Source organism: Pristis pectinata, chromosome 16 (genome assembly GCF_009764475.1).
Source record: "Pristis pectinata isolate sPriPec2 chromosome 16, sPriPec2.1.pri, whole genome shotgun sequence".
NCBI classification, from domain to species: domain Eukaryota; kingdom Metazoa; phylum Chordata; class Chondrichthyes; order Rhinopristiformes; family Pristidae; genus Pristis; species Pristis pectinata.
The window spans coordinates 346,338-374,179 of NC_067420.1; the positions used below are offsets into that span (position 1 = coordinate 346,338).

The 27,842-nt window shown below is 40.4% G+C and overlaps 1 protein-coding gene across 1 annotated transcript in view; it reads right to left on the bottom strand.

Annotated features, from left to right (window-relative positions):
* ctnnbl1 (catenin, beta like 1) overlaps positions 1–26,961 on the bottom strand; it is a 144,988-nt gene extending 118,027 nt beyond the window's left edge. The window contains exons 1-3 of the mRNA XM_052031231.1: positions 26,890–26,961; positions 13,730–13,906; positions 218–324 (exon numbers count right to left, since the gene is read on the bottom strand). Of these exons, the coding sequence (XP_051887191.1) occupies positions 218–324; positions 13,730–13,906; positions 26,890–26,919 (314 nt within the window). The 5' untranslated portion in view covers positions 26,920–26,961. The remainder of the gene's footprint in view (positions 1–217; positions 325–13,729; positions 13,907–26,889) is intronic.
* Positions 26,962–27,842: the final 881 nt, after the last annotated feature.

Below are 27,842 nucleotides of genomic sequence, written 5' to 3' on the forward strand. Positions count from 1 at the left end.
ACCACACAGGCGATATACAACTCAAGCCAAGAATAATCACTATGGGCAATCAAGAACTGTTACTGTGGACTGTGTTTCTGTAATAATAAAGGATCAAAAAACATATTTTGAATATAATGTAAGAAGTATGTATCCAAACCCCACTTTATTTATCTATTTAGGTTTTTTAAAAAAGGGGAGTGTATTGAAGTTTGATAAAGAAAAGTAAAACACTTACTTCTCTGGGTTCTCAGGGAACTTGATGCGTAGTTCCTGATTTTTATAGGCCCTTTTTTCAAATGTCAGGATCATCTTCTTCACTGAGCTTTCATCCAAAGGTTCGGCCTGAAGCAAAAGAAACAACTTTAACCACTACAGAAACATCTGTTTCTTTGCACTTAAAGGCATCTATACAGTCAAAGTCAAGTTCATCATAGTCAAAGCTCTACCTTCTTGTGTCCTTTTACATCTGACCATTAAGGAATACACACCCACATGTTCTCAACAGATACGCAAGCTGCCATCAGAAAGCCAAGGTGAATAAATGCAACACATGTTGTAGACGGCAAACACTCCAGCTACTGTATGTTGCATTTTATCCTCGATGGTTGGAACTGCATTCATCTAGGCAAGCCAACAGTATTTCATTACATTTCTGACTTGTGCCTTGTAGATGTGCAAAGACTTTGGGGTGTCAGGTGAGTGACTTGCCACACGATTCCCAGCACCTCAACTGCCCTTGTAGCCACAGTATTTGTGTGGCTGTTCCAGCTGAATTTCTGGTCAATGGTGATCACCAGGATGTTGATGGCAGGGTACATAACTATGGTAATATCATTGAATGTCAAGGAAAGATTCTCTCTTGATGGAGATGAGTACCACTATGGTGTGAATCACTCTTCCAAGTGACCCAATATTAAAACACAATTACCACCTTGTCATAGTTGGGTCAAATTCTAAAGCTTCCAATCTAGAAGCAATAAATTCCAGAGGTTCAAAACAAAAAGCAGCTCCAATCCATCTCTGCAAGGGTGATCAAAGAGGCAATATATTGGTCTTGCCAATAAAGCACATAATTTCAGAATAAATAAGAATGATAGGAAGGTTTACTTTTCCTATTCAGAGGATGATGGAACCATGAATCTCTTAACCCATGAAGCTTTCCAGGAATCAACTGAAATTTTCAAGACAGATTGACAGGTTTTTTTTGTTGGATAATGATATTAAGTAGAATGATCAATAAAACTCTGATCTTGATTTAATTATATCTAGTAGAACAGTGGATGAGTCTTAGAGTCCAAGTAACCTTCTATTCCTATGAAAATTAAATTTGAACTAGTTTAACTAATTTCAACTATTTTCCATTTTAAGTTCCAAATGCAAAGTACCAGAGAAAACTGAGAAATTAAATGAACCAATAATTATCATGTAGCAGTGAAATAAAAATATGGCAGTAATGTGGTTAGAAATGCCAATTAAAAATAATTGAGAATAAAACATCCAGCAGGGAGAAAGAGACAGGGCAGCCATATTAGAGTAACTATCATGGCAGTATAACAGGTGTTTAAAATAGATGGGGAATTATTTCTTACAATCCAATAGATAGTGAAAAACAGAGAATATCCTCCCATGGAAACTGATACCTTACAACCTCTGATTCAATGGCAGAAGAACAGCTCTTACCCTATTACCAAGTAAACAGCCAACTTTTCCAACCTCTCCCCATAAACGATCTGAAGTGACATCACCAAACGCATGATGCTGACGGCATGAACTTCGATTTCTCCAACTTCTGGAAACCACACCCCTCTGTTCCCCCATTTGTTTTCCCTTATCCCACCCCATCACCCTTTCTCTATCCCCTCCCCCACACTCTCCACCTGCCCATCGCCCACACATTCTTCCCGCCAGTCCCCTCCTTCCCTTTATCCCAGGGTCCACTGTCCCCTCCTATCAGATTCCATCTTCAGCCCTTTGTCACTTCCACTGATCACCTCCCAGCTTCTCACATCGTTCCCACTCTCTCCCCTCCCTCACCTGCCTATCACCCCCCCCAACCTGGATCCACCCATCACCCACCAGCTCTTGCTCCAGTCCTTCCTCCAACCCTTTTATACTGACGATCTCCCCTCTTTCCAGTCCAGATGAAGGGTCTCAACCTGAAACGTCGACTGTCCATTTCCCTCCATAGCTGCTGCCTGGCCTGCTGAGTTCCTCCAGCATTTTGTGTGTAGATCACCAAACATATGGTCATTTTCTGTATGCTGCACAACGTCACCAATAGAAGTACACAGCCCTGGCCCATGGCAAAGGAACCTGAAGAACCGCAAGCAAAAGACCAACAACAGGACAGGATAAAGATGAGGAAAAAAAGCAAAAGATGTGGAACTAAGTGGCACCTCTGGTCGACAGTGAATGTCATCACCTACATTTGCCTCTACTGAGGGGTGATTCCTGACACATGGGAAGCTGCTCACATCCTCCACAGTCACATGTACATATGAATTAGGAGATGGAAGTACACCACTCAGCTCCGTCAGCCTGCTCCCCAATTCAATCAGATCACGGATGATCTGATCACAACCATGACTCCAAGTTCTTACTTACCCCCAAGTAACGTTTCATTTATCAAGAATCAACCCCAGCTCCGCTCTGCACCATGATATCCCCTGGTGACTTTGAAGGCTCAGCACTATCATGCAATGCCTGCTGTGGCTGTTTTTTGTTGGACAGTCAGGAGATGTCTATGATGGATTGGCTTCAATCACTTTCTGGCACATGATGCCACAGCCCGGCTGTAAGGCAAGGGCTACATGGTTGCACGAGACCCTAGACACAGTGGCAGGAGGTGAAATCTTGCTCAAGTTAACAGGTGACCTCTCTGAGAATTGGGTACACAAGACTGCTCTGAGCTGTTGCGACCCAGACTACACCATAGCTTCAGCCTCCATATACATCGTGTCTCACTGCTGTCTTCACACAGTTTCCTTTAGCTTTCACTAAGTAGTTAACTCTCAGATTATTCTGGGCAGGCCTCTGCTCTGAATGCCGAAGTGTCTGAGTTTAGGGAGTCTCCCTGTTCCTGGAGATTAGGTCAGGACCGGTGTACGTGTCCCTCCAGAGAAGCAAGTTGCCCACTGGCAGAATCTCCTTCTTCAATGAGAAAAGTAATTTGCTCACGAGTGGTGTTCTTCTTCAATAGACAGGAAGATACTGACTTGTGGCATCTCACAGTTCTTGAAGAGCAGCAGCCTGGTCCCAGGTGACAGAGATGAGAATTCTACTTGGATCAGCTAGAGACTGCACGAAGAAACAAGAAGTTGGTATGCTCTACACTTTTGCCTTTGGGGCAGCTGCCATCCTACTCAGTTGCTGTGTCGGTGAGCCCTTACAAAGAAGAGCATATCATCTCCACAGTGAAAGTAATGTCCTCACAGTTCTGCATAATCTAATGCTATTGGACACCTTTGTTCTTCTTGCCATTTCCTCCAGTCAGTCAGGCAGGCCTGAGCACACACTAAATATTTCAGAGCATTGTAACAAGCTTTCAAGAATGCCTCCCTATTGCAGACCTCATCCTAGCCCTCTCGGATATCATTGACATGAAACTGCCCCCAGTGAGCTCTCACATTAGATTGCTGATGCCTCCTGGTTTACTGCAACCAACTAGTGCTGGATGCATGTATTGTGGAGGGCCAAGGCTGTCATGTGACAGCACGGCCCAGCACCTGGTCGAAAGCCACACTGCTGTCAATCAAGGCCTGGCTCCACCCCCACCCATCAGGGCACAACTGACGATTGGCCTTGGTAAGCACCTTCGTACTTGGCCTCGGGCCATTGGCCTGTTTGAACTGCCTGGGCTGGGCCACCCCCAGCCCTCCAGCACTATAAAGAGTGCTCCATGTGTTGGTTCTGCCTCTTTGTTGCCCCAGAGGAATTGTGGAAAAATGCTGATGAGACTGCTGGTAAGGTGTGCACTTCAATGGGGTTAGAAGTGTTTTAAGTTGGGATGCCTGGTGGTGTGGAGCCATGCCTGCATTGAGTCAAGGGGTGGTGGGTAGTGTAGTGCTTTTCCTTGATTGTTTGCACCCAGTTTGGGGTGTGTGTGTGTGCATTTTACCCCTGTTGTGATTTTCCCATGTGTGCTATCACTGGTGTGTGTGTTGCCCTCATTACCTTTTCCTGTGTTTGTCTTTGTAAATAAAATCCTTCCTTGCCAGACTATATTCAGAGTCCTTAACTTTCAAGACCTTGAACTTGTCTCATAACAATGCATTGTCCTGGGCTGTGAGCTTCTCTAAATCCTCTTTAACTATTTTGTTTCCCTCTCAGAGCCAGTGACTGATGTTGGATACAATGAAGCATTATGCTCTCCCTCTTCATTTTCATCCTCCTTTGCTGCCACACCTTCCTACTCCCCCTCCCCTTCCATCGACAGTAGCTGTAATTATGAAAGGAGGATAAACAGAGGACTTTTTCTCATAAGTTGCAAAGTTCATGTTCTACTAGAGTATGCAGTGCCCAGTGAATGTAATCTCTATAAAGAATGAACTTGAGGTAAAAAAGTAGGAACAAGAGGTAAACAAGCTTTTGTTGCCAATCTCCTAATTAATTAGACAGCCATGTAAAAGTCATTAACTGAAATTACACAGCTAATTTAGAATTGTGAAACCTGGGAATAAAAACCTGTGGGCTCTGCTAAATCACAGCATGCACCCACAGAGTGTGAACTTTGGTGAGTCAAGGGAAAATGCAGCTATATATTTAAAGAAAGTACTATAGCATTTATTTTTGGTTCACAAGACAAGGGAGCAGAAGTAGGCCATTCAGCCCATTGAGTCTACTCCAAAGAAAAGAAAAAAAATGAAATGAGAAATGGAGGGGGAGGAGGAGAAAGTCTGCTCCATTAGCAAAAAAAACTATTCTAACCCAAATTTCTGGGTTTAATCTCCATATCCCTTGATACCTTGACTAATTAGTTATCTCCTCCTTAAGCACCTCCAATGATCTGGCCTTCACTGCTGTATGTGGCAAGGAATTCCATAAATTCACTACCCTCTGGCTAAAGAAATTTCTCCTCATCTGTTTTAAACCAGTACCCTCTAATTCTAAGATTGTGCCCTCTGGTCCTGGACTCGCCCACCAAGGGAAACAGCTTAGCCACATCTACTCTGCCCAGTCCTTTCAACATTTGAGATGTTTCTGAGGTCCCCTCTCATTCTTCAGTACTCCAGTGAGTACAGTCCAAGAGCCAACACTCATCATAAGTAAGCCCTTTCATTCTGGGAATCATCCTCTTAAATCTCCTCTGAACCCTCTCCAACATCAGCACATCCTTCCTAAGATATGGGGCCCAAAACTGTGCACAGTATTCCAAGTGAGGCCTCACTAGTGCCCTGTAGAGCCTCATCAACACTTCCTTACTTTTATACACTATACCTCTCAAAATGAATGCCAACATAGCATTTGCTTTCTTTACCACTGATCTGACCTGGTGGTTAACCTTTAGGGTATCCTGCATGAGTACCCCCAAGTCCCTTTGTACTTCTGTACTTTGAATTTTCTCCCCTTCTAGATAATAATCTGCCCATTTATTTCTGCTTCCAAAGTGTACAACTGCACATTTCTCAACATTGAATCTCATCTGCCATTTCCTTGTCCATTCTCCTAAACTATCTAGGTCTCTCTGCAACCTTCCTGTCTCCTCAATACTCTCTACTCCTCCACCTATCTTGGTGTCATCTGTAAACTTAGCCACAAAACCATTTACTTCATCATCCAAATCATTAATGTACAGGGTAAAAAGAAGTGACCCCTGCAGAACACCACTAGTAACCAGTAGCCAACCAGAACAGGATCCTTTTATTCCCAGCCTTTGCTTTCTGCCAACCAGCCAATGCTCCACACATTCTGCTATCCTACCTGTAATTCCATGAGCTCTCATCTTATTAATCAGTCTCTTGTGCGGCACCTTGTCAAAGGCCTTTTGAAAGTCTAAATACACAACATCTTACCACCTCTCCCTTATCCACCCTACCTGAGATTTCTTCAAAAAACTCCAGTAGGTTGGTCAGGCAGGATCTTCCCTTCACAAAACCATGTTGACTTGGACCTATCTTGCCTTGCACCTCTAGCTATTCCATAACCTCATCCTTGAAGAGCAATTCTAATAACTTTCCCACCACCAATGTCAGACTAATAGGTCTGTAATTTCCCTGGTGCTGCCTCCCACCTTTCTTATACAGTGGAACTACATTTGCGACCCTCCAGTCCTCCAGAACCATGCCAGAGTCTATTGATTCCTGGGAAAATTATCACCAATGCCTCCACAATCTCTGAACCCAGGGATGCACCTCATCTGGTCTGGGAGACTTATCTGTCTTTAGTCCATTTAGTTTTCCTAGCACCTTCTCTCTAGTAATCTTAACTGAACTCAGTTCCATTCCTTGAGACCCCTGACTATCTGGTATATTGCTGATGTCCTCCACAGTGAAGACATGCAAAATACTCATTTAATTCCTCTGCCATCTCTTTATCATCCATTATAATCTCTCCTGCACTGTTATCAATTGGTCTTGTATCAACCCATGTCTCTTTTACTCTTCATATATTTAAAAAAAATTTCATATCCTTTCAAATGTTATCTGCCAACTTCCTTTCATAATTCATCTTTTCTTTCCTAATGACCTTCTTAGTTTCTTTCTGCAGGTTTTTAAAAGTTTCCCAGTCTTCTGTTTTCCCACTAACTTTTGCTTCCTTGTATGCCCTCCCTTTTGCTCTTACTTTAGCCTTCACCTCTCTCGTTATCCACATTTGTGCCTTTTTTCCATTCAAAACCTTTTTTCTTGGAATACATCTATCCTGCATTTTCCTTATTTCTTGTAGAAATTCCATCCATTTCTGCTCTGCCATCCCTCCAGCCAGCTTACTCTTCCAATCAATTTGGGCCAGCTCCTCTCTCATGCCACTGTAATTTCCTTTGTTCCACTGAAATATCGATACACCTGCTATCAGCTTCTCAAATCTGAAACTGAACTCAATCATATTGTGATCACTAGTTCCTAATGGTTCCTTTACCTTTAGTTCCCTAATCACCTCTGGTTCATTACACAGCACCCAATCCAAAACAGCTGATCCCCTGGTGGGCTCATCAAGTTGCTCCAAAAAGTCGTCATAAAGCCATGACTCGGTGATTGCCACAATGTTGTATTTATTAACCTGTAGTTGTACCACTAGGTCATCTACTTTATTCCTAATGCTATGTGCATTTAAATATAGTACATTTAGTCCAGTATCTGCTACTGATTTTGTTGTACTTCTATTGTTCAGCAAATTATCCTGACTTTTCACCTGCCTGTCCTTGCCATCCTCACTGCACACTGTCTTGGACTTGTTTCTATAAATCTCCTCCCTTACCCTAACATCTTGTATCCTAACATCCTGGTTTCCATCCCACTGCCAGATTAGTTTAAACCTTCCCCAACAGCTAAATTAAACATTCCTGCTAGGATATTGGACCCTTTGGAGTTTAGGTGTAACCCATAGTGAATAGGTCATGCCTCACCAAAAAAGGTCCCAATGATCCAGAAATCTGAAGCCCTGCGCTCTGCACCAGTCATGAAGGTTCAGTGATGAAGAGACAAATAATTTAAGTGCTGAGACTGCAGTTTTCTTTCCACCATGTTAAAGGTGTTTACTTTTAAATTATAATTCACTTCATACATTTAGCTAAAACCAGCATCTTCAAACTATATTAATGTCTAGGCAAAGTTAAAATTAACTTGTATAAATAACTGGCCAATGACCTTAATTACAAATTATGTAAATATTAAAAACGGGCCTGGCAGGACTCATGAGGTATTGCAGTTGTAGCATGTGGGAGCTGATTTAACCACTGAGATCATGGTGACCACATCTGCAGATCAAGGAAAAGATGAACTGGAGGCATAATGAACTGGACACCATGATGAATCAGGGAGGAACAAAGTTAACTGGATCCTTTGTTCCAAGAGACAATTACACTCCTTGAATCAAATATTACAGAATTGGTCACTGAAGGAGGAGTGGGGTACAACCATGATTGAGGCAGAAATGGGGATCCAAAGGTGATAATTGAGGAGTCTCAGTCCTAACATTTATCCAATATGTAAAAGGGCTTGTGGTCTGTAAGTGACAGCTGCTTCAACTGCAGGGAATGAAAAAGAATTCAGTAGCAATAGGGAGAAAGATGATGTTCCCTGCAGCTATGAGCAGGAGACCCAAAAGATTCTCTTGTGCAGCCTTGATATGGCAAACAAAGGGCATTACCCTGGTGGCCTCCTCCCTGTTACTTGCAGCCTTTGAGATGAATCATCAGGTTATGGCATCTTTAGATTTTGTATATGTGCAAGGATGTTGAAATATAGACACCATCAGGGTCATAATTTTAAGCTTTGTTCCTTTCTTCAGCAGGTTATGACTTCAGCATCTCCTGCCTCCTCTACTGGCAGCTCTTAATATATTCTGGCCCCCATGGAAAATACAGGCTCCTCCCTGGCATTGATCTCATCCACCAGAATCTAAGTCTCTCTCCAAATACCACTTGTTCCCTCATGACATCTGGCTGCCCTAGGAATGTGCCTTTCATTGATACTATTCACTCAGCACTTTGTTTTGTTTGGTCAGGATTCAAATAATAAACTGACTGCTGGGCTGAACAGAAGTGAAGCTCAATGAGATCCAGGACAAACTTGTCAGCATGACTAGTGTCCACAGCCATTGACTCTCAATCAAACCTCCCCAGCAGAGCCATGGTTAAAGTTTGTAGTTTTCTGCATTGTGACTGTATGGGGTCATTTCAACAAGAGACATGACCAGCAACCCAATGAAATACAATCACCTTCAAGTTGCTCTTCAAATCAATACCATCCTGACCTTGGGTTAAGTTCATCACTCCTTTATTGTCATTGTATTAATACCCTGGAATTCCCAGTTGATGCCATCAAGAAAGCTCAAGAATACCATTAGTTCAAAGAACCAACTTGCTCGAAGGACAACTGAGCATCCCAATGTCACCTACCATCTGAAGAATACTTTTTTGAAACAATTTCACAGATGGCCAATAAAATTTTAAGAAATGATAAAACTGGATGGGATAACCAGCAGCATAGTGTCACAATTAAATTAACAAAACAAATTACTAGAGGGTGTTGATAGCAGACTCCTCCTCATTGATAGCAGACTCCTCCTCATTGATAGCAGACTCCTCCTCATTGATAGCAGACTCCTCCTCATTGATAGCAGACTCCTCCTCATTGATAGCAGACTCCTCCTCATTGATAGCAGACTCCTCCTCATTGATAGCAGACTCCTCCTCATTGATAGCAGACTCCTCCTCATTGATAGCAGACTCCTCCTCATTGATAGCAGACTCCTCCTCATTGATAGCAGACTCCTCCTCATTGATAGCAGACTCCTCCTCATTGATAGCAGACTCCTCCTCATTGATAGCAGACTCCTCCTCATTGATAGCAGACTCCTCCTCATTGATAGCAGACTCCTCCTCATTGATAGCAGACTCCTCCTCATTGATAGCAGACTCCTCCTCATTGATAGCAGACTCCTCCTCATTGATAGCAGACTCCTCCTCATTGATAGCAGACTCCTCCTCATTGATAGCAGACTCCTCCTCATTGATAGCAGACTCCTCCTCATTGATAGCAGACTCCTCCTCATTGATAGCAGACTCCTCCTCATTGATAGCAGACTCCTCCTCATTGATAGCAGACTCCTCCTCATTGATAGCAGACTCCTCCTCATTGATAGCAGACTCCTCCTCATTGATAGCAGACTCCTCCTCATTGATAGCAGACTCCTCCTCATTGATAGCAGACTCCTCCGGCAACAAACCAGGAAAACTACAAAAATTCTGGAGATACTCAACAGGTCATGTTAGTGGAAGGAGAAATAGATTTAAATGTTTCAGACTGACTACCTTTCATCAAAGAAAGACATCAGCCTGCTGCATACCTCCAGCATTGGACTTTATTTCAGATTTCCAGCATCCACGTTTTATTTTGCTTGTCAATGTAGACTCAGATTATTAAAGATGCTAAGAAAATACTAAGTAATATAACCCCAAATGATACAATAGAGATCCTGTAGGATAAGTTGTATTGCACAATGAATAGACTAAAATTATAAGTTACTAGGTTACAAAAAGATGTTCAGGACTGCAACAATACACAAGGGAGCAATGAGAACAAGAAAAATACATCACCTTTGAGTAAAAGTTTTGCTTAAAAAAGTGGACATTCTGGATTACCAATAATTAAAGAGGCACCTTGTTGAAATACTTAACTCCTTAATATTTTAAGATGAAAATTTATAAGACAAGGTAGTGTAAAATCTTTAATATGGTGTCCAATTGTTCAGAAAGCCTGATGGTTCAGTATCTGGCTCACTCATTAGTCCGGAGTGTCTGTGGGGAGGTCTCGAATGTGGACAGGGAATGCAGCCAGAGCCAGCAGACTGGACTATGGTCTGGGCTGAAACTTACACGCCAAAACTTCCTGCTCCTTTTAAACTTTGTAGTTCTGTTTTCCAGCAATTACATTACTGTATCATGTAAAAGAAATGACCTAAAAGAGTGTAGGGATATTAATAGGGTGACATCAGATAGTCCCTAAAACCTGCTAGTCCAGCACCAAAGTCATGAGAGTGCCAGATTATCAGAGTTTTATTCTAACAAACCTGAGGTACAAGTAAGTGAATGTTTAAATTCAGAACTTCTCTCACAAGAAATTTCTTCACAAGAGTGATAAAGATCTGATTAATGGCAAGTGGGATCCTCTTAAATGACATAGACTAAGTTAATCTCACAAAGCAACAATGATATCAGTGTGGCATCTGTTGCAAACTTGCCCAAAAAGGTACCCTTACACTGTAAGCAGCTGTAAAGTAAAATCATTTCACAAGATGTTTCAAAGCTGAATATTAAAAAATTTCTTATAATCCATTGTCACAATTTAATTACCTTTATAAAGCCACTGTTACAACTGTCCAAATGGCATTTTATTTTCCTAAATTTTTCAGCAGATTCTAGCAACGGTCTTTAAGTTCACAGAGCTCCGCCCTTCTCAGAAGTACAGGGCTACCAGTGTAACTCTATTGTGCCCTGTAAATTATTATTAGATTTTGTATGCCAGAGCTATTGCGTCAATTCTGTACACAGTGTTTTGTTGCAGACTACATTTTTACACTGTACTCCTACTAGCTTCTTCCATAGTTTTCACTGAGTTTCAGAACAATTTTCTTTTAATTGCTCCCAAGTTTCAAAAGCGGCCACACCAATCAATAGTGGATGGGAAGCATACCCTGTTGGGTTTGTGTTCTAGGCATCAAAATATTTCACATTCCATGATGAAGACTTTTCTTCAAATAGCAATTTCTCAGAAATGATGCATGTTGTGTGAAACACACTGTATCAAATGTATCCTTCTGGATTTACTGTTTCAATGAAAATAATTTAATTCTGCTTGTTAAAAGCACATTTTCTTAGCAATAGCAATAGAGGGAATGGAATTCCCAGTAGGAATAATGAAGGCATTTTCTTCTCAACTAAAGCAGTAAGCAATTAACTTTATAGTCCACATCATAAAAAAAACACAATTGGCACATTTTAATGTAATTAATCATCCAGAATAGTAAGACTTGGTGCCTAAGATGCTGGTCCAAAATTAAACTTTAACTATTTCAAATTTCCCAAGGTGCTGTTTATGCCTAGTCAAATATTACAACATTTTATAAAGACAATGCAAAACACAAAGCATGATTTTGATGTACTAAAACAAAGAACTGCATTCAAAGATCATATGCTACTCAGAAATGGGACAAAAATCACTAGGCTAGATAAACAAGTGAAGTAGCACACACCATAATGCATTCCTGGAGAGGTTTTTGTATTGTGTCAATAATTCTCTTCTGTGAAATAAATTAATAATCGGATAGTTCATCACATCTGTAGTATTTTGTGCCATAATATTGTCAGGAACTCCAGTATAATAAATGTCAAAGTACAGTGGCAATTACTCAAACTGTTATAAGTGTCAGCAAGTTAGAGGTATTATCATATTCAAATTGTACAAGTTCACATTTTTAGTAAATTAGTTTATTATTGTCATATGTACCAAGATACAGTAAAAAACTTGTTTTGCATGCCATCCATATAGACCATTTCATTACAACAGCGCATTGAGGTAGAACAAGGTAAAATATCAGGATGTGGAATAAAGTGTTACAGTTACAGCAAAAGTGCAGTGCAGGTAGACAATAAGGTGTATGCATACTAGGGAACTCTTCAATAGTCTTATAACAGCGGGATAGAAGCTGTCCTTAAGCCTGATGGTACATGCTTTCAGGCTTTTGTATCTTCTGCCCAGTGGGCGGGGAGAGAAGAGGGAATATTTGGGGTGGGTGGGGTCTTTGATTATGTTGGCTGCTTTACTGAGGCAGCGAGAAGCATAGACAAAGTCCATGGAGGGAAGGCTGGTTTCCGTGATGTGCTGAGTTGTGTCCACAACTCTCTGCAGTTTCTTGTGGTCATGGGCAGAGCAGTTGCCATACCAAGCCGTGATGCACCCAGACAGGATGCTTTCTATGGTGCATTGATAAAAATTGGTGAGTGTCAAAGTGGACATGTCAAATTTCTTTAACCTCTAACATAGTTGTTTCATTATTTATAGAGAAACTAATGTACTTTCTTTTAAAAAAGATGCCTATGGAAATAGTTAAGATATCCCAGCCATCTGATGTGCAAAATGTCTTCAAAATGTGTATGCATGCAATTTCTGTGTGATTCAAAGCTACGTGGGTTCAAGCTTCAGTCCAAAGACTTGAGCACAGAAAAATTAGACTGATGCTCAGTACAAAACTGAGAGAGCTGCATCATCTGAGTTCCCAGTGCTTTGGATGGTAATTTAAACCAAGAGTCTTCAGGTTACCTCACACAAATATTAAAAAAAAATCAACAGCACTACATCCAAGAACTGGAAGCGAGTTTTCTGCAGTATCTTAGCCAATATGATATTTATTTCTCAATCAGCACCACTAATTGTTACCTGATTATCACTTTCCAATTTGTGGACATTGTTGCACGGAAAGTAACTAAGGTTTGTAAGTAGCAGTAGGAACACTTTAACAGCTCTTCATTGGCTGCAAAGTGCAGTGACATCCCGCTGTTGCGAAGATGGTTACCGCAAGTGTATGTCAGACCTTTCTACCCTACAGCAATGGCAGGCAAATTACAGACAAACTAACCAGAAGAAACAAGTTAAAACAGACAAGATGAAACTGGAAAGACCAGCTAAGAAACTTAGAACAGATCTGAAAAATCGACTGCTTGAGATGGAGCATTATTGGACAATATATACTAAATACACGAAAATACTCAAAAGGTAGTTTAAATGGTGAAAGTTACCTCAGTAAAGCCTTCATGTTAAAATATAAAATACCCCTAGGAACATAGCACTAATCAACAATCTGGCAAACTATTATTCCAGACCAAAATATAAGCTGCATTCCTATATTTGCAAGTCATAGTACAAAAACTAAAAACTAGCCAATTAAATCATCCTTTGCTTGAATATTATAAAGGAAAATTGTTAAAAAGTTCACCATCCTGAGCTTGCTGAACTGAATCATTACAAAAACCAAGTTAGCATTTTGATAGTCACAAAAAATAGGAAAAAGGAAGATTTGCCAGAAATATTACCTCATCATTTTCCATTAAATCAAGGATTTTCTTCTTGCCTGCTTCTTCCTCGTCGTCATTAACCATAACTCCACTCTCTTCATGGTAACTTCTTTTACCTGAGCCATACTTGTGCGATGCTTTTAAATCTTCATCATCTTCATCAACACCACGAGGACGTTTTGCACCCCTGTCAGGCTATAAAACATGTACTTAATTATCAAGAGACCTTTTTACTCTATGACCTAGATATGCCACACCTTTTGCTATTATTAATGACTTTGAATACTTGACCTTTTAAAATGTCACACAGAATTGATTTAGTCTGCCAAGGAGTTATTGGCCAACAACAAACAATACTGCAATTACATGGGGAAAAACTGAAACAATAACCCATGTATAATATTCCCATCCATTCAATTAAACAATAGCTCACAACTGTCCAGTGTACACATATTAGGAGATTATAATTTCCACTGAGCAAAGCAAGGGGACAATAAATTAAAGCAGAACCACTAATCAAAATATTAAGCTTTAAAAAAAAGTTTGCTCTTCATACCAATGCTTAGAGACTTAATTTAGCTTTGTAAAAAGTTAAGTACTGTGCAAGATTAAAACTGAGGTATTTGGTAATTTCAAAGTCAAATGGTTAAAAAAGGATACCAAGTATTTTGCAGTTAGGATGCAACACTATTGACTACTTGACACAAGGTACATTACGTCCCAGTTTAGCTTATGTAACACTGTCAAGCTATCACTGTACTACAAATACATACTGTCAGGTGCATTTTTATACCCCTTCCAGATATTTCATTTACAGCAACTAAAGCTGCTTGCTGTGGAACCATACACATCAGCAAGGTCCAAAGTTCAATACATGATCTGTGCAGAGGTTAATTATCCCAGCCAGACTAGCAACAAGATTACTGCAAATGGGCAAAGAGGAGAAAGTCATCCAGTGTCCTAGTTGCTAAAAATGCACACAAAAGAACTGGATCGGGCCAAGGTGTAAGAGTAAAAAAAAACTCACAAGGTGTGGTTATTTGACCAAGGTATTAGAGAAACAATGCCCAAGCTAAGTGTCCCAGAAAGCAGCAATGCCTTCGCAGAAAGGGACAAAGTGACTGAAAAATGGATTTTCCTCACTTCAGGAAAAAAAGAGGCTGAAATATCCTGTCTTGAATTAATGAAATTAACTGCATGTAATGATCGTGTATGTCTCCAATTCTGTCTCAGGATTATTAATAATTGATAAAATCTAACATAAACGAGCAAAGATAGTGTCAAGCTGGGAACAGTAAGCTAATAGATTTGAAATAGCAAATATTTATCTTCTCAATAATGTGTTATGGACTATTCTTTAGAATATTGTAATTTATGAAAACTGATAATGCCATTACTTTTACCATTAAAACTGAGAATCCCAACTTTTTAAAAAAAGGACTGGTCCTTTAAACAATTCAATGTTTAGCAGTTCTAGCATGGAGCAATTTACAGTGGCCAATTAACTTACCAACCTGCACATCTTTGGGATGTGGAAGGAAACCGGAGAACTTGGAGGAAACCCAGTGTTTAACAGGGAAGAATATCCATTCATACAAATGCAACCTTGTGATCACCTTATGGTACAAATGAAGCACCTTTACTTGATGTCATTTCATATTACATTTTAAAACACACACTGCAACCAAAACAAAATCTATTTTGATAGACCAATATGTGGATTTCTTCTTGCAAGTTACTCATTTGTAAATAAAGTTGGAGTAAATGTGTATCCAGAGTCCAAACGCTACAACCACCACTGGAACTTACCATTCTATACCTGATTGCAAAGAAAGTCCAAAATGTATTGCAAACAGCAGTACAACTTTGGGATTTCATGTCCACACTGAATTTGTGAAGTTATTTTCAGTTAAGTGGGCAATTGTCAGCAGTTACATAGATGGCTGCCAAATTTAGGCTGTGAATTTTTTTTTAAATGGATATTGCAGCTGTAAACTCCTAAGAAAGCCAGGCAGACAACACAAATTTGTAAGAGTAAACTGCAATCATGATGGGCTTTTGCCAATTTCAGAGTACTAAAACTTTATATGCTTTTAACTGAAGTTATCTTGACAACATCACAGCTATTCCCACATAAATATATATCACTCTCAAAATATCAGGGCGCTGTTTATTGATAAATTGGCTAATTTAACCTGCTTTAAGTACATCTGCAAGATGCTGATAAACTTAGAGTTATTTGGAAAATCATTGCAATGTGATGGATAATTGAGAAGCATTATAAATTAAAGTTTCAATATACTGAAGCTATCTCTGTACTGTTACCATCAAATATCAAGGTTTTGGATTCATTAGGGACAAGTCCGCTATTTGCAGTTCTCAAGATCCTTTGAATTAATTCGGTCAAGATGTGAGTATCACTGGCAAAGCCAACACTCTTCGCAGTCTTTGTAAGAGGCACTAGTTTTATTCTCATTTTTCTGTGCAGTAGTTTAATTCAAATAACTGGCTTGCTAGGCCACATTAGAGGACAGTTAGGATACAAATATAGATGCAATTGGATAAAGGCTGACTTGCTTCCTTCCCAAAAAGGACATTAGCAAACTAGTTGAATTTTACAATGATGCAGAGTCATTTAACTGCCACCAAATTTATGAACAGAACTCAGATGCTCATGGTATGACTAACTCATGCTATCTGGATTATAAACTGGATTACTAGTTTATAATTACTAGTTTATAATTATAAATAATAGATTACTAGTTATCCAGAGATTACTAGTTTATCAATGCAAGGACTACACCAATGAACACATTGAAGCTCAAATTGTTGTACTCCGAAATATTATAATTAATCAGAACATTAGAAAAATCAATTCCTAAAAGATCAGATGAAAAAATATATTCTACCACATATCAAACATTTAATGACAATACAGATTGTGAACTTACCCCACATAGAATTCTTCCTACATTACACATTCTAGTTTACCATTGTGAAATTAATCTGGATCACACCCTTCATCAGCTTGCCCCATTACACCCAGCAGAAATAGCAAATTGGCAGGAGAAAATAATAAAGCTCCTTGAATATCATTCCAGCCTCTATAATTACACCTTCAAAATGTGCTTCACACTAATATTAACACTAGCTAGCTCAGCTAGAGTGTTCCAGAATACATTTGAAAACCATGAAGATGTTAAAACAAACTATTTTTATTCAACAGCTTTCTAAGCCATTGTCATAACAAAATAGCGATTGATTTACTTCATTCACTCATCCCGAACCACAATTATACATGCGTAATATCTTGATACATAATTACATTAAATCTAAAGTGTTAAAAAATTTAGCTTTAGTGAATGTGATTAAAAAACAATGTTCCTTGGTAATTTCAATACAGATGGTAGCCCTCTGCTCAGCAATGTACAACATCCAATGACTGAAAACCAAACATGTCACAAGATCACATGACAAAGGAGCAGAAGTAGGCCACTTGGCCCATCGAGTCTGCTCCATGAGCTAAGCTAATACTCTTTCTCTCTAGCCCCAATTTCCGGCCTTATCCCCATATCCCTTGACTAATCAGATACCTATCAATTTCAAATAAATGCCATGTAATCAACTGAATAAATAATAATCTATTACAAATTTAAATTATTAGTTTCTATTCTATTTTGTGCCCAAGATTTCAAACTTCAAGCCATTTAAGAACAGTAATACTATTCCTGCACTGACAAGAGGCTAATTCTGTGTCACAAGAGATTCTGCAGATGCTGAAATCTGGAGCAACACACCAAAATGCTGGAGGAACTCAGTAGGTCAGGCAGCATCTATGGAGGGAAATATGGAGGGAGTTCTGTGAGGCCCTCTCTCACTGCTCCCCCTCCATGACCTGTGCTACCCAGTCCTGATGAAGGGTCGCAACCCGAAAAGTCAACTATTTATTTCCCTCCTAATTCTGTGTGAGCAGATTGCATCTTTAGCATTGCAAAAAAAGAGTATTCTCAAAAGGACTTTTTAAACACAGAAGTTATAGGAAATGTCAATTCTGTGTAGAAAGTGCTATTTTGATTCGAGGCCAATGGAGTGGTACTCAGCAAAACTAACAAGCTAGAACATGGAGCTTGGTCAGCTAAAATAGATACCTTTGATTGTTAACTGTGTACGCAGTTAAACAATAACCTTGTTTAAATGACCAATCTACACTGGTCTCAAATTGATAATAACATTCACCAAAAACACATGCTTTATTATTAAGAACTATCAATTACAGTTCCAAATGGTGCCCAGAAGAATATTTCCAACTCTTAAGCCTTGGAGCTTTTTTTTCCCTACAACAATTTTAATTTATACATCAAAATACCACCATCTCCAAGGTGTTTCACAGAAGAATTGTCCAAATAAAAGACATATACTACATCACTACTCATAAGCTGCCTGCGTCTTTTTTTGTCTTATGAGATGCAAAACTAGCAGTTCTATCCTAATATCATAGCGCACATTAAAAATATAACCAACAGCTTCGGTGCTAATATTGGCATTTCAGTAAAATGCTTTGTAGATGTGCACTTGAACAATTTTCAACAACCATCAGTGCAATTCTTAAGTCAGTGTACTTGTAAAAAGATAATGACTTGGATCTCAGTGGTAACCAAGGCACAACTTCCATATTATCACTATCATTGCTCCATGCAATGGACAGTTTCAGTATAAATGGGTTACATACACACTGGCACAGCTAGCAGAGCTGCTGTTTCACAGGTCCAGTGACCCAGCTTCAATTTGACCTCGAATGCTGCCTGTGTGGAGCCTGCATGTTCTCCGTGACCATGTGGGATTCCTCCTGCATCTCAAAGATGCATGGGCTGGTAGGTTAATTGGCCACTATAATTTGCCCCTGATGTGCAGGTGTGTGGTAGAATTGAGGGGGGAGGAATTGAAGAGAGCATAGGGAGAATAAAATGTGATTAGGGTAGGATTAGCATAAAGGGGTGTTTGATGGTCGGCACAGACTCTATGGACTGAAGGGACTCTATGGACTGTGTAATGTGACAACATGACATAATAGTTGAAGTTGCTGTCAAAAAAATGTAGAACATTTCCATAAGTTGTGCTTTTTTCCAAGTCTTTACCACAATCAAGGAAATCATTTCAACCAAAGTGAACTTAAGCCACTTGCAAACTAGTCCTACTGTAGAATGCCTTGAAAATAGCACAATTCATTACATAATGTTTGAGAATCTTTTCAAAGGAATATCAAGACATAACTATAATGTGGCAAGGTTTCTGGCCCCCCAAAAAAACTATATTTTTTTAAAAATGCATTGTAACATGCACATGAACATTTTACAATTAAAGTTAAAACATTTAGGTTTCTATTCCAATCATAGATGAAAACACCTTCAGTACAATTAGTTTTTTTAATATGTCTAGAGAAATAACATGATTGATTTTAATACGGGAAGAAATTTGATGTGATGCCAAAAAAGAATTAAAGTAGCACTACGCAGCATGCAGTATTTTAGGACATTTGCTCAAAGTGATTTTGTTTTCTGTAACATGTCAATATTAAAACACTTCATTGGATGACCTGTCCTGGGTCCAGTGCATAGATGTAATCATAAGGAAAAAGTCTTTACTTTCTTAGTAGGTTCAGCTTGTCACTGAACACTCTAATGAGCTTTTACAGATAAACTGTTGAAAGTATCCTGACCGGTTGCATCACGGTCTGGTACGGCAATTCGAATGCGCAGGAATGCAAGAAGCTGCAGAGAGTAGTTGACTCTGCCCAATACATCACAAAAACATCCCTCCCCACCATCGGTAGTATCTACAGGAGGTGTTGTCACAAGAAGGCAACATCCATCAAAGATCCCCACCATCCGGGCCATGCCATCTTCTCACAGCTACCATTGGGAAGGAGGTACAGAAGCCTAAAGTCCCACACCACCAGGTTCAGGAACAGCTACTTCCCTTCAACCATTCGGTTCTTGAACCATCTGGTAAAACCCTAATCACTACAGTTTAGCAACTGACTACTTTGATCACTTTGCACTTAAATGGACTTTGTTTTTTATTGTCCTAATTGCATTCTTTCTTATAAAAATTGTGCATAATTTATGTTTTTTCTTGTGAATGCTGCTTATCCGATGCTATGTGTGTGTGATGCTGCTGCAAGCAAATTTTGCATTGCACCTGTGCACACATGGCAATAAACTCAACTTTGACAAAACAGCACTGTACAGAGTTGGGAAGAATGTGGATCTGAAATGTTAATTCAGCACAGATGCTGCCTGACCTGCTTATGTCCATCATTTTATATTGCTGTACAGGATATTTGGTTTATGTTGAATCTGACATGCAAAATGTGCTTGATGACACATTCTTAACATATCTGATTAAGTTAATCACCTGCTTTTCTTTACTATGCTGATTATTCAGCAGATGCTATTATAACAAATGCTATTATAAATACATTATAACAAATACATTACTTGAGTGATAAATACATTGTGCTTCAAAACCTTGTTAAAACTGCACATTTACATGTCACCTTTAAACAGACAATGTTTCATGGGACTGCAATCAAACCAGAAATGGACAAATTAGGAAGAGTCATCAACATGTAGGTTGAAGAGATGAATTTTAAGGAAGTTTGAGGTATTAGAAGAATGTGGTAAAGCTCTGGTACCACTGATGGGGTGAGGAGATGAATGGCCAAAAGAATGTCAGAAAATGGAGCCCTCAGCAAAGCATACAAAGCTGAAGAGGACAGATGCACAAAGGGGGTGAAGCTACAAATAGAAGGATATACAGTATAACTAAAGAAAATTAATTTAACATTCAAAACAGAAACGGGACTCTGGGCCCACCAACCATTAACCCCCATCCACACCAATCTCATTTCATTGTCCCCACATCCCCATCAACTCCCACTGGGTTTGACTACTCATCAAGCCATCAGGTGCAACTTAGAGTGGCTAACTAACCTAACAACTTTCAATCTTTGGGATGTGGGAGGAGACTGGAGCACCTGGAGGTAGGCTGCACGGTCACAGGAAAGTGGAAGGTCCACACAGACAGCACCAGAGGTCAGGATTGCACCTGGGCTGCTGGAGCTGTGAGGCAGCAGCTCTTCCAGCGGCGCCACTGAACTCACTTGGGTTTTAAAGAATTATGATGTCTGACCAAGGATATCCTCACGCAGCAACAAAAAAAAAATGATTGGCAAATACATTTACTGCTAAATCTTCACATTAAATAACATAACTTATCTGTTAACACATTTTGTTTTGAAAATGTGAAATCCTAAGTGGAATGTCTTCAAATCCCTCACTTTCAGTTTTGCTGCAGTAAAATACCATTCATGTAATTACAACCTTCACTGAACTTTGTAAATTTTTTTTAAAAACCAGTCTCATAACTGGAAATGTTTGATATTAGCATCATCTCTCCACCAATACTGGAGTTAACTCAAATTGAAAGTTAGTAATACAAAGATTTTTCCAGAAAATGTGATAGAATTATAAAACAAGATGTGCCCAACTTTATTATATATCCAATTATCAATAATGTTATTCTTGTCAACATACAATTAGCATACATGACATTAACAATCAAGGTGGAAGCTTAAGACCCATCCCCATGGCTAGTAGCACAACAATATTCAATCTCCTTTAAGCCATCGGCATTATGCATTGAAGCTAAGAGGTATCATTTAGATCAACTCAAATAATTTTCACTCTCATGGTCCAATTCAAAATTTGGATACTCCAGAAGAATAACAACTTGCATTCGATAAAGGAAAATATCCATGGTTGTTATCACATTGCATATGGTAAGGATACATATTCTGGGGATCTCTTAGAGGATGTGTCACTATTTCCCCCAAATACAATTTAATACATTGGCGCAATGTAAACATATACCAAATCTGACACATGTATTACATTAGAAATAATAGTCTATTATGTTACCTTGCAAACTATTCAATAATTTATACAGATTTTTTTCGTCCATAATATTCGGTACCCATGTTGAAAATAATACAGCATGGCCCAGTAACAGTCACATGGCAACACATCCAGCAGTGAGTCAGGAGAGCAATAAAGTCAATTCTGGATAGACAGATGTATGCCCAAGGATTTCAGGAGCAGGAGCACCTGAGGGAAACTGGTAATGCTGCCAAGATGAGAGAAAACTTGATGCGCATGGTGTAGCGAGTTCAGAGAGAACCAAGATCAAAAAGGATACGAAGACCACAAAGAGCCTAGGATCAAGTAGACCGATGATCCATTGTAACAAACTCAGTGATGATAGAACATAAACATGGCAGAAAAAAGGTTCAATTTTCCCAATTCTGAGCTGATAAAAGTTAGGACAGAGGTTGGCCTTTCCGGAAGCTCTGGCAACTTTGCTCCAGTTCACTCATGTAAATTTCTCATCTGTAGATTACAAAGCAGAAAAAAAAACAAATCTGAGAGCTTTTGAGGGGAAAAAAAAAGTGAAGAATGTTTCAATGATAGTTTGTGGCAATGAATTCGAACCATATTTTGCAAGGAACCTTCCTACAGAGCAGTTCATTGCGATTATTGGGTTTTGTGCTTATACAATCCTTGCCACCCAAAGAAACAGTAGAAAATGAGTTTGACAATAGCAATAAATAGCAGACACTATACGCCCAATGATGTATTAGCCAAGGCACTACTAAAACAAGTAGCTAGGTTGATACCCATCCTTTGTGAATTCACCATGAAGCCACAGCTTTCCATTCAGGATGTGTATTCTTATGCTAGCAGTCAGATAGAAGCTGTTAGCTCAATCTGCTATTAGTGTACTCTAACTCATTTTTCATTGTGTTTCCTCACAGAGCAGGAATTGGGAAAGCACCAACTTTAACTCAGAAAGACAAAAAGGTTCTTACAAAGGATGGCTAGGATCTCTAATTCCTTGCCACAAATCAGCACTGAAACACACTTCATTTCTTTTGTTTGAAAGATGGTTGCAAGAAAGTTTAAAAGAATGGGAAGCAAGCATGAGAATGTAATCAGACCAGGCAGCATATGTAAAAAAAAGAAAACGGCACAGAAGTAGTTTTAAAAAAATTACCTGCTGTATAGCAAATCTGGTCTACCATGCTTCACATCTGCTCATTTCTGGTCTCATTTCCTCCTCTCATTGTGACTTTCTCATCTCTAACTCCATTTCTTTCATAATATTTACTGATCTTCTCTGATGCCTTACAATAATTCAAATAACAACAAGAAAGCACAATTGAAGGCTTTTTCAACAAAAGACTCAAGACATCAATATCTGCATAGTTATCTATGTAAATATTGATGTTGATGTCCTTAGCACCCATATCACCAGCAACCTCACCTGATCCCTTTACATTGATGCAGTGATCAGAAAAGCACATCAGTGTATTTACTTTCTTAGGCATCTGAGAAGATTCTGTCCATGGAGATTCTCTTGAATCATGACGAGTTACATTTCAGTCTGGTACAACAACTGCTCTGCTCTGGACTGACAGAACCTGCAGTGGTAAACACTGCCCAGTCCGTCACAGCTCATCACTTCCTTCCATCCAGTCCATTGCATCAGGAAGGCTAACAGTATCATCAAGGATGGCTGCCACCCTGGCCATTCCCTTTTCTGTGAGAAGATACAGGAACTGGAAAGCCTGGACATCCACACTCAAGAACAGCTTCTTCTCTGCTGCTATCAGACTTCTGAACCAATCACCTCTCTCACACATCCCTTTTCCAGTGGTGCTGCCACATTCTCAGACTCCTAATGCTACCTCTCCTGTTATTCCATTATTGTTACTTTAAGCGTTTCTCTTTGTACTACTTCAGATTGCACTACAATCTTTGCACCACTTCAGATTGCACTACAATCTTTGCACCATGCGGCTGCTTTGCACGCGTCATTATATTTATTGTTTTATTATTACCATGCATGCTGTTTACTCTGTGAGCATCATGAGAGCAAGGAATTTCATTGCACCCTGGTGTATTTGACAATAATCACAATCTCTCACTCAACTATAATGGGGTACCCTTGCAGTCAGCACCTGATAATTCAGAAAGGTTATTCCAACATGCTTAGACCAAAATTTAAAAATATTGGATACTCAACTGATCAGCCAGCATCTGTGGAGCAATAAATAGAGTTAACATTTCAAGTTGCCAAGCTTTCTGATGAATTCAGTGGCAAGAGCACAAGGTAGCAGGCAGATGGTTTCCTAATGCTGAACAGAAGAAAATCAGGATATGTACAGGGCAAAGGGTGGATAAACAGTCAGTCATTCAGATGTTTTTGGAACTTTGCTCCCATGCATAATGGTTGAGGATTTCCCATTTGCAGATTATGTCAAACACAAATCTGAAATTGTTTGAAAGAATAAGTGGAAGATGCCTCAATGATAGTTTCATCAGGTTCATCACACTGAAATGCAAACGCTGTTTCTCTCTCCACGTATGCTGCCTGATGCGCTGAGCATCTCCAGCATTTCCTATTTTATTTCAGATATCCAGCATCTGCAGTCTCTTGTGTCTCCATGCGGATAATACCGATAGCTAGCTCAAATGTACACTAATGAAATTATTACTTCTGCAATTCTTAAACATAGGTTTTGCTTTGCAATGAGCTTAATTAATGTTATGTTCGTCAAGTTTTGTCGTAGTAAGATCAACATACTTTAGTGACAACAGATTGAAATAAATCTCAGAGTTCACTTGTCAAGGAATTGAAGGAAAAACCTTTCCCTCAAACTGCAGGACTGTTCTAGAGAGCAAAGATGATAACTTTCATTTATACAACATTTTTAATGTAATGAATATTTCTACACATCACTTGCTACTCCTTCTTACTGTAGCAATAAAGAAAGGGTAACAGGTGATATATAGAAATTAGGATTGCCTAAAACATTAATAGAACAGGAAGTAGAGCCTGCCAAACCCCTCCTGTGACTGCAAGTCTGAACATAACTGCCCACAACTAAGATTCAGGACCATGTTCCAGTGTAGAGAAACAATGTGATTGAGGGCTTTGCTACTGCTGCTTAAGAAAAAAAATTACACAAAAAAAATAATCTTCATATTACCAGAGAATGCAACCTCCATTTCTCCAGCAACATCCTTTAATTCCCTGTGAATGGAAGTATCAATGAATATAGATGTCAAAAAGAACTGAAGAAATGGAAGAGGCAGAAACTGTCATTGTATTAAAAAAAATACTTGGACACCTAGGGAACATAATGCTGGAAGGTGGAATTAGGCTGGGAAGCTTTTCTTTAACCAGCACAGACACTGTAGGCCGAATGGAACCTTTCTGTGTTGTGGATGTTCTACGATCTATAGCTTTAAAGGATTCACATCACTAACTTAGTATTCTTCTGTTCCAGTCACAAAATACAGCTTCTATTTCCACATTTTACCTACCCTCAAAAGATGAATTCCACTTCTTGTGACCTTGTTAGCATCTTCATGTGCTCAAATCTAAGCAGCAAAGCCCTAGTCTGTTTAGTCTGACTGGAGCGTTTAAAACCAGCAGAAAGTCTCAGGATGAGGAGTCATCCATTAAGGTCTGATATGAAGAGAAACTTCCTTCATATAAAGGGTTGTAAATCTTTGAAAGTCTCTTTCTCAGGACTATGGATGTTCAGCCATTGAGTACAAGGCTGAGACTGAGATTTTTTAGTTATTGAGAAATAAATTTATATGCAAACATATGATTAAGGAGCCACAGTAGGCCATTTGGTCACTCAAGCCTGTGCCTTCATTTAATAAGATCATGTCTGATCTGACTATAATCTCAGACAAAGTATCTAAATTACGTGGAGTTGAAATTCAAGATCAGCCATGATCGCATTGCATGGCAGAACGGCTCGAAGGGCTGTTTAGCCTGCCTTTGGTTTCCACACCTCTTAAATAATTCAATTACAGAAACATGGAATAGAACAGAAGTGGAGGCCATTCAAACCATCGAGTTTGTCCCAACTCTACTAGCAATCTCATTTGTCCAACTATCGTGTTCTTTCCCCCACATCCCTGTAATACTTACCAATTCCTCACTCAATGTTCTCCTCTCATGAAAGACCATAAGATATAGGAGCAGAATTTGGCAATTGAATCTGCTCCACCATTCAATCATAGCTGATTTTGTTTTCAACCTCATTCTCCCCGTAACCCTTAACCTCCTTACCAATCAAGAACCTACCAATCTCTGCCTTAAATACACTCAGTGACTTGGCCTCCACAGCCTTCTGTGGCAATGAATTCCACAGATTCACCACCCTCTGCCTGAAGAAATTCCTCCTCGTCGCCATTTTAAAGGGACGTCCCTTTATTCTGAGGCTGTGCCCTCTGGTCCTGGACTCTCCTACTAACAGAAACATCCTCTCCACGTCCACTCTATCCAGGCCTTTCAGTATCTGGTAGGTTTCAATGAGAACCCCCGCCGCTTCCCCCCCCCCCCCCACCCATCCTTCTGACTTCCAACCCAACACACTTGTCTAGAACTCACTTACCATCCCATTCTCACATTGCTGAACTACCTACCTGTCTCACTCATCCCCAATGACACTAAAAATCCACTTTGACAGGTCAGATTATGGTCTCCCTGTGCCCTGCACCAAATTTAGGTCAGCACCTTCAGAGCACTGCCTCCACCCTACATTTAACATCATAGCTTAACCAATACCCATGTTTTCTGAAATCACCTTAATCCACCTCTGGTTCGCGTCACCCCAGCTTCAGAGACCCCACCATCCGCCCCCCCCCCCCCCCCCCCCCCGGGCTTCAGAGACCCCACCATCCCCACCCGGGCTTCAGAGACCCCACCATCCGCCCCCCCCCCGGGCTTCAGAGCCCCCACCATCCCCACCCGGGCTTCAGAGCCCCCACCCCCCGGCTGCAGTGCCTGCCCCCTCCCCATACCTCTCCTGAGCCCCACACACCGGCGCTGTGCTGCCCGCAGGCCGTCAGCACCTCCGGCACCGGGGACCCGATCCGTCCGCCCACCCGACAGGTTCCAGCACCGTCCCTGTGGGAGAGGCCGGGCCGGGCCGCACCACAACCCCGCCGGCTGCTGGCACTACTCCAGCGCCAGGCTTTGCGGCCCAGGACCGGGACCGGGCTTCACACGAGGCCGCGACAGCAGCCGAGCCTGACCTGGTAGCTGAGTAACTCGCCGACGTCCATGTCCGCCCGACACCAGCGCTCACGGCCCGGCCACACTGCCGCAAGTCAGCAGCAGCCCCGGGACACACTGCCGTACGTGACAAACCGTCGCAACTCAAAGTTCAGGCTGTCGCAAATGTCTTGGGCTTTGGTCAGGAAAGGAGAGGAATTAAGGCAAGGATTTTTTAGCATAATCTTTGCAGATGTTAATACCTCCACGTAAAGGCAACTTTAAGATTGATTCTGGTGAGTTCTTCAAGAAAGGCGTATTGGAATTGGTTTATTATTGTCACATGTACCGAGGAACAGTGAAAAACTTGCCTTGCATACCGTCCATACAGATCAGTTCATTACACAGTGCATTGAGGTAGCACAAGGGAAGATAACAGAATGCAGAATAAAGTGTCGCAGTTACAGAGAAAGTGCAGAGCAGGAAGACAATAAGCTGCTAGGGCATAATGAGGTAGATTGTCAGGTCAAGAGTCCATTTTATCGTACTAGGGGATTGTTCCAGGAGGGGAAGTTGGTTTCGGGGATGTGCTGAGCTGTGTCCTCAACTCTCTGCAGTTTCTTGCAGTCCCGGGCAGAGCAGTTGCCATACCAAGCTGTGATGCATCCAGATAGGATGCTTTTTATGGTGCATCGACAAAGGGTGAGTGTCAAGGGGGAATGTGCCAAATTTCTTTACCCTCCTGAGGAAGTAGAGGTGCTAGTGAGCTCTCGTGGCTATAGTATCAATGTAGTTGGACAAGGACAGGGTATTGGTGATGTTCACTGCCCCCCAGAAGATGATGGCAAATAGGATCCAAGGTGAGCTGGCTAAATGTATCCAAAACCAGCATGGTGGCGGAGGGTGGAGGCGGAAGGATGTTTATTTGATTTGATGTCTGTGGGCAGTGATGTACTGTAGGGATTGCTGCTGGGATCTTGTTTCCGAGATGTAT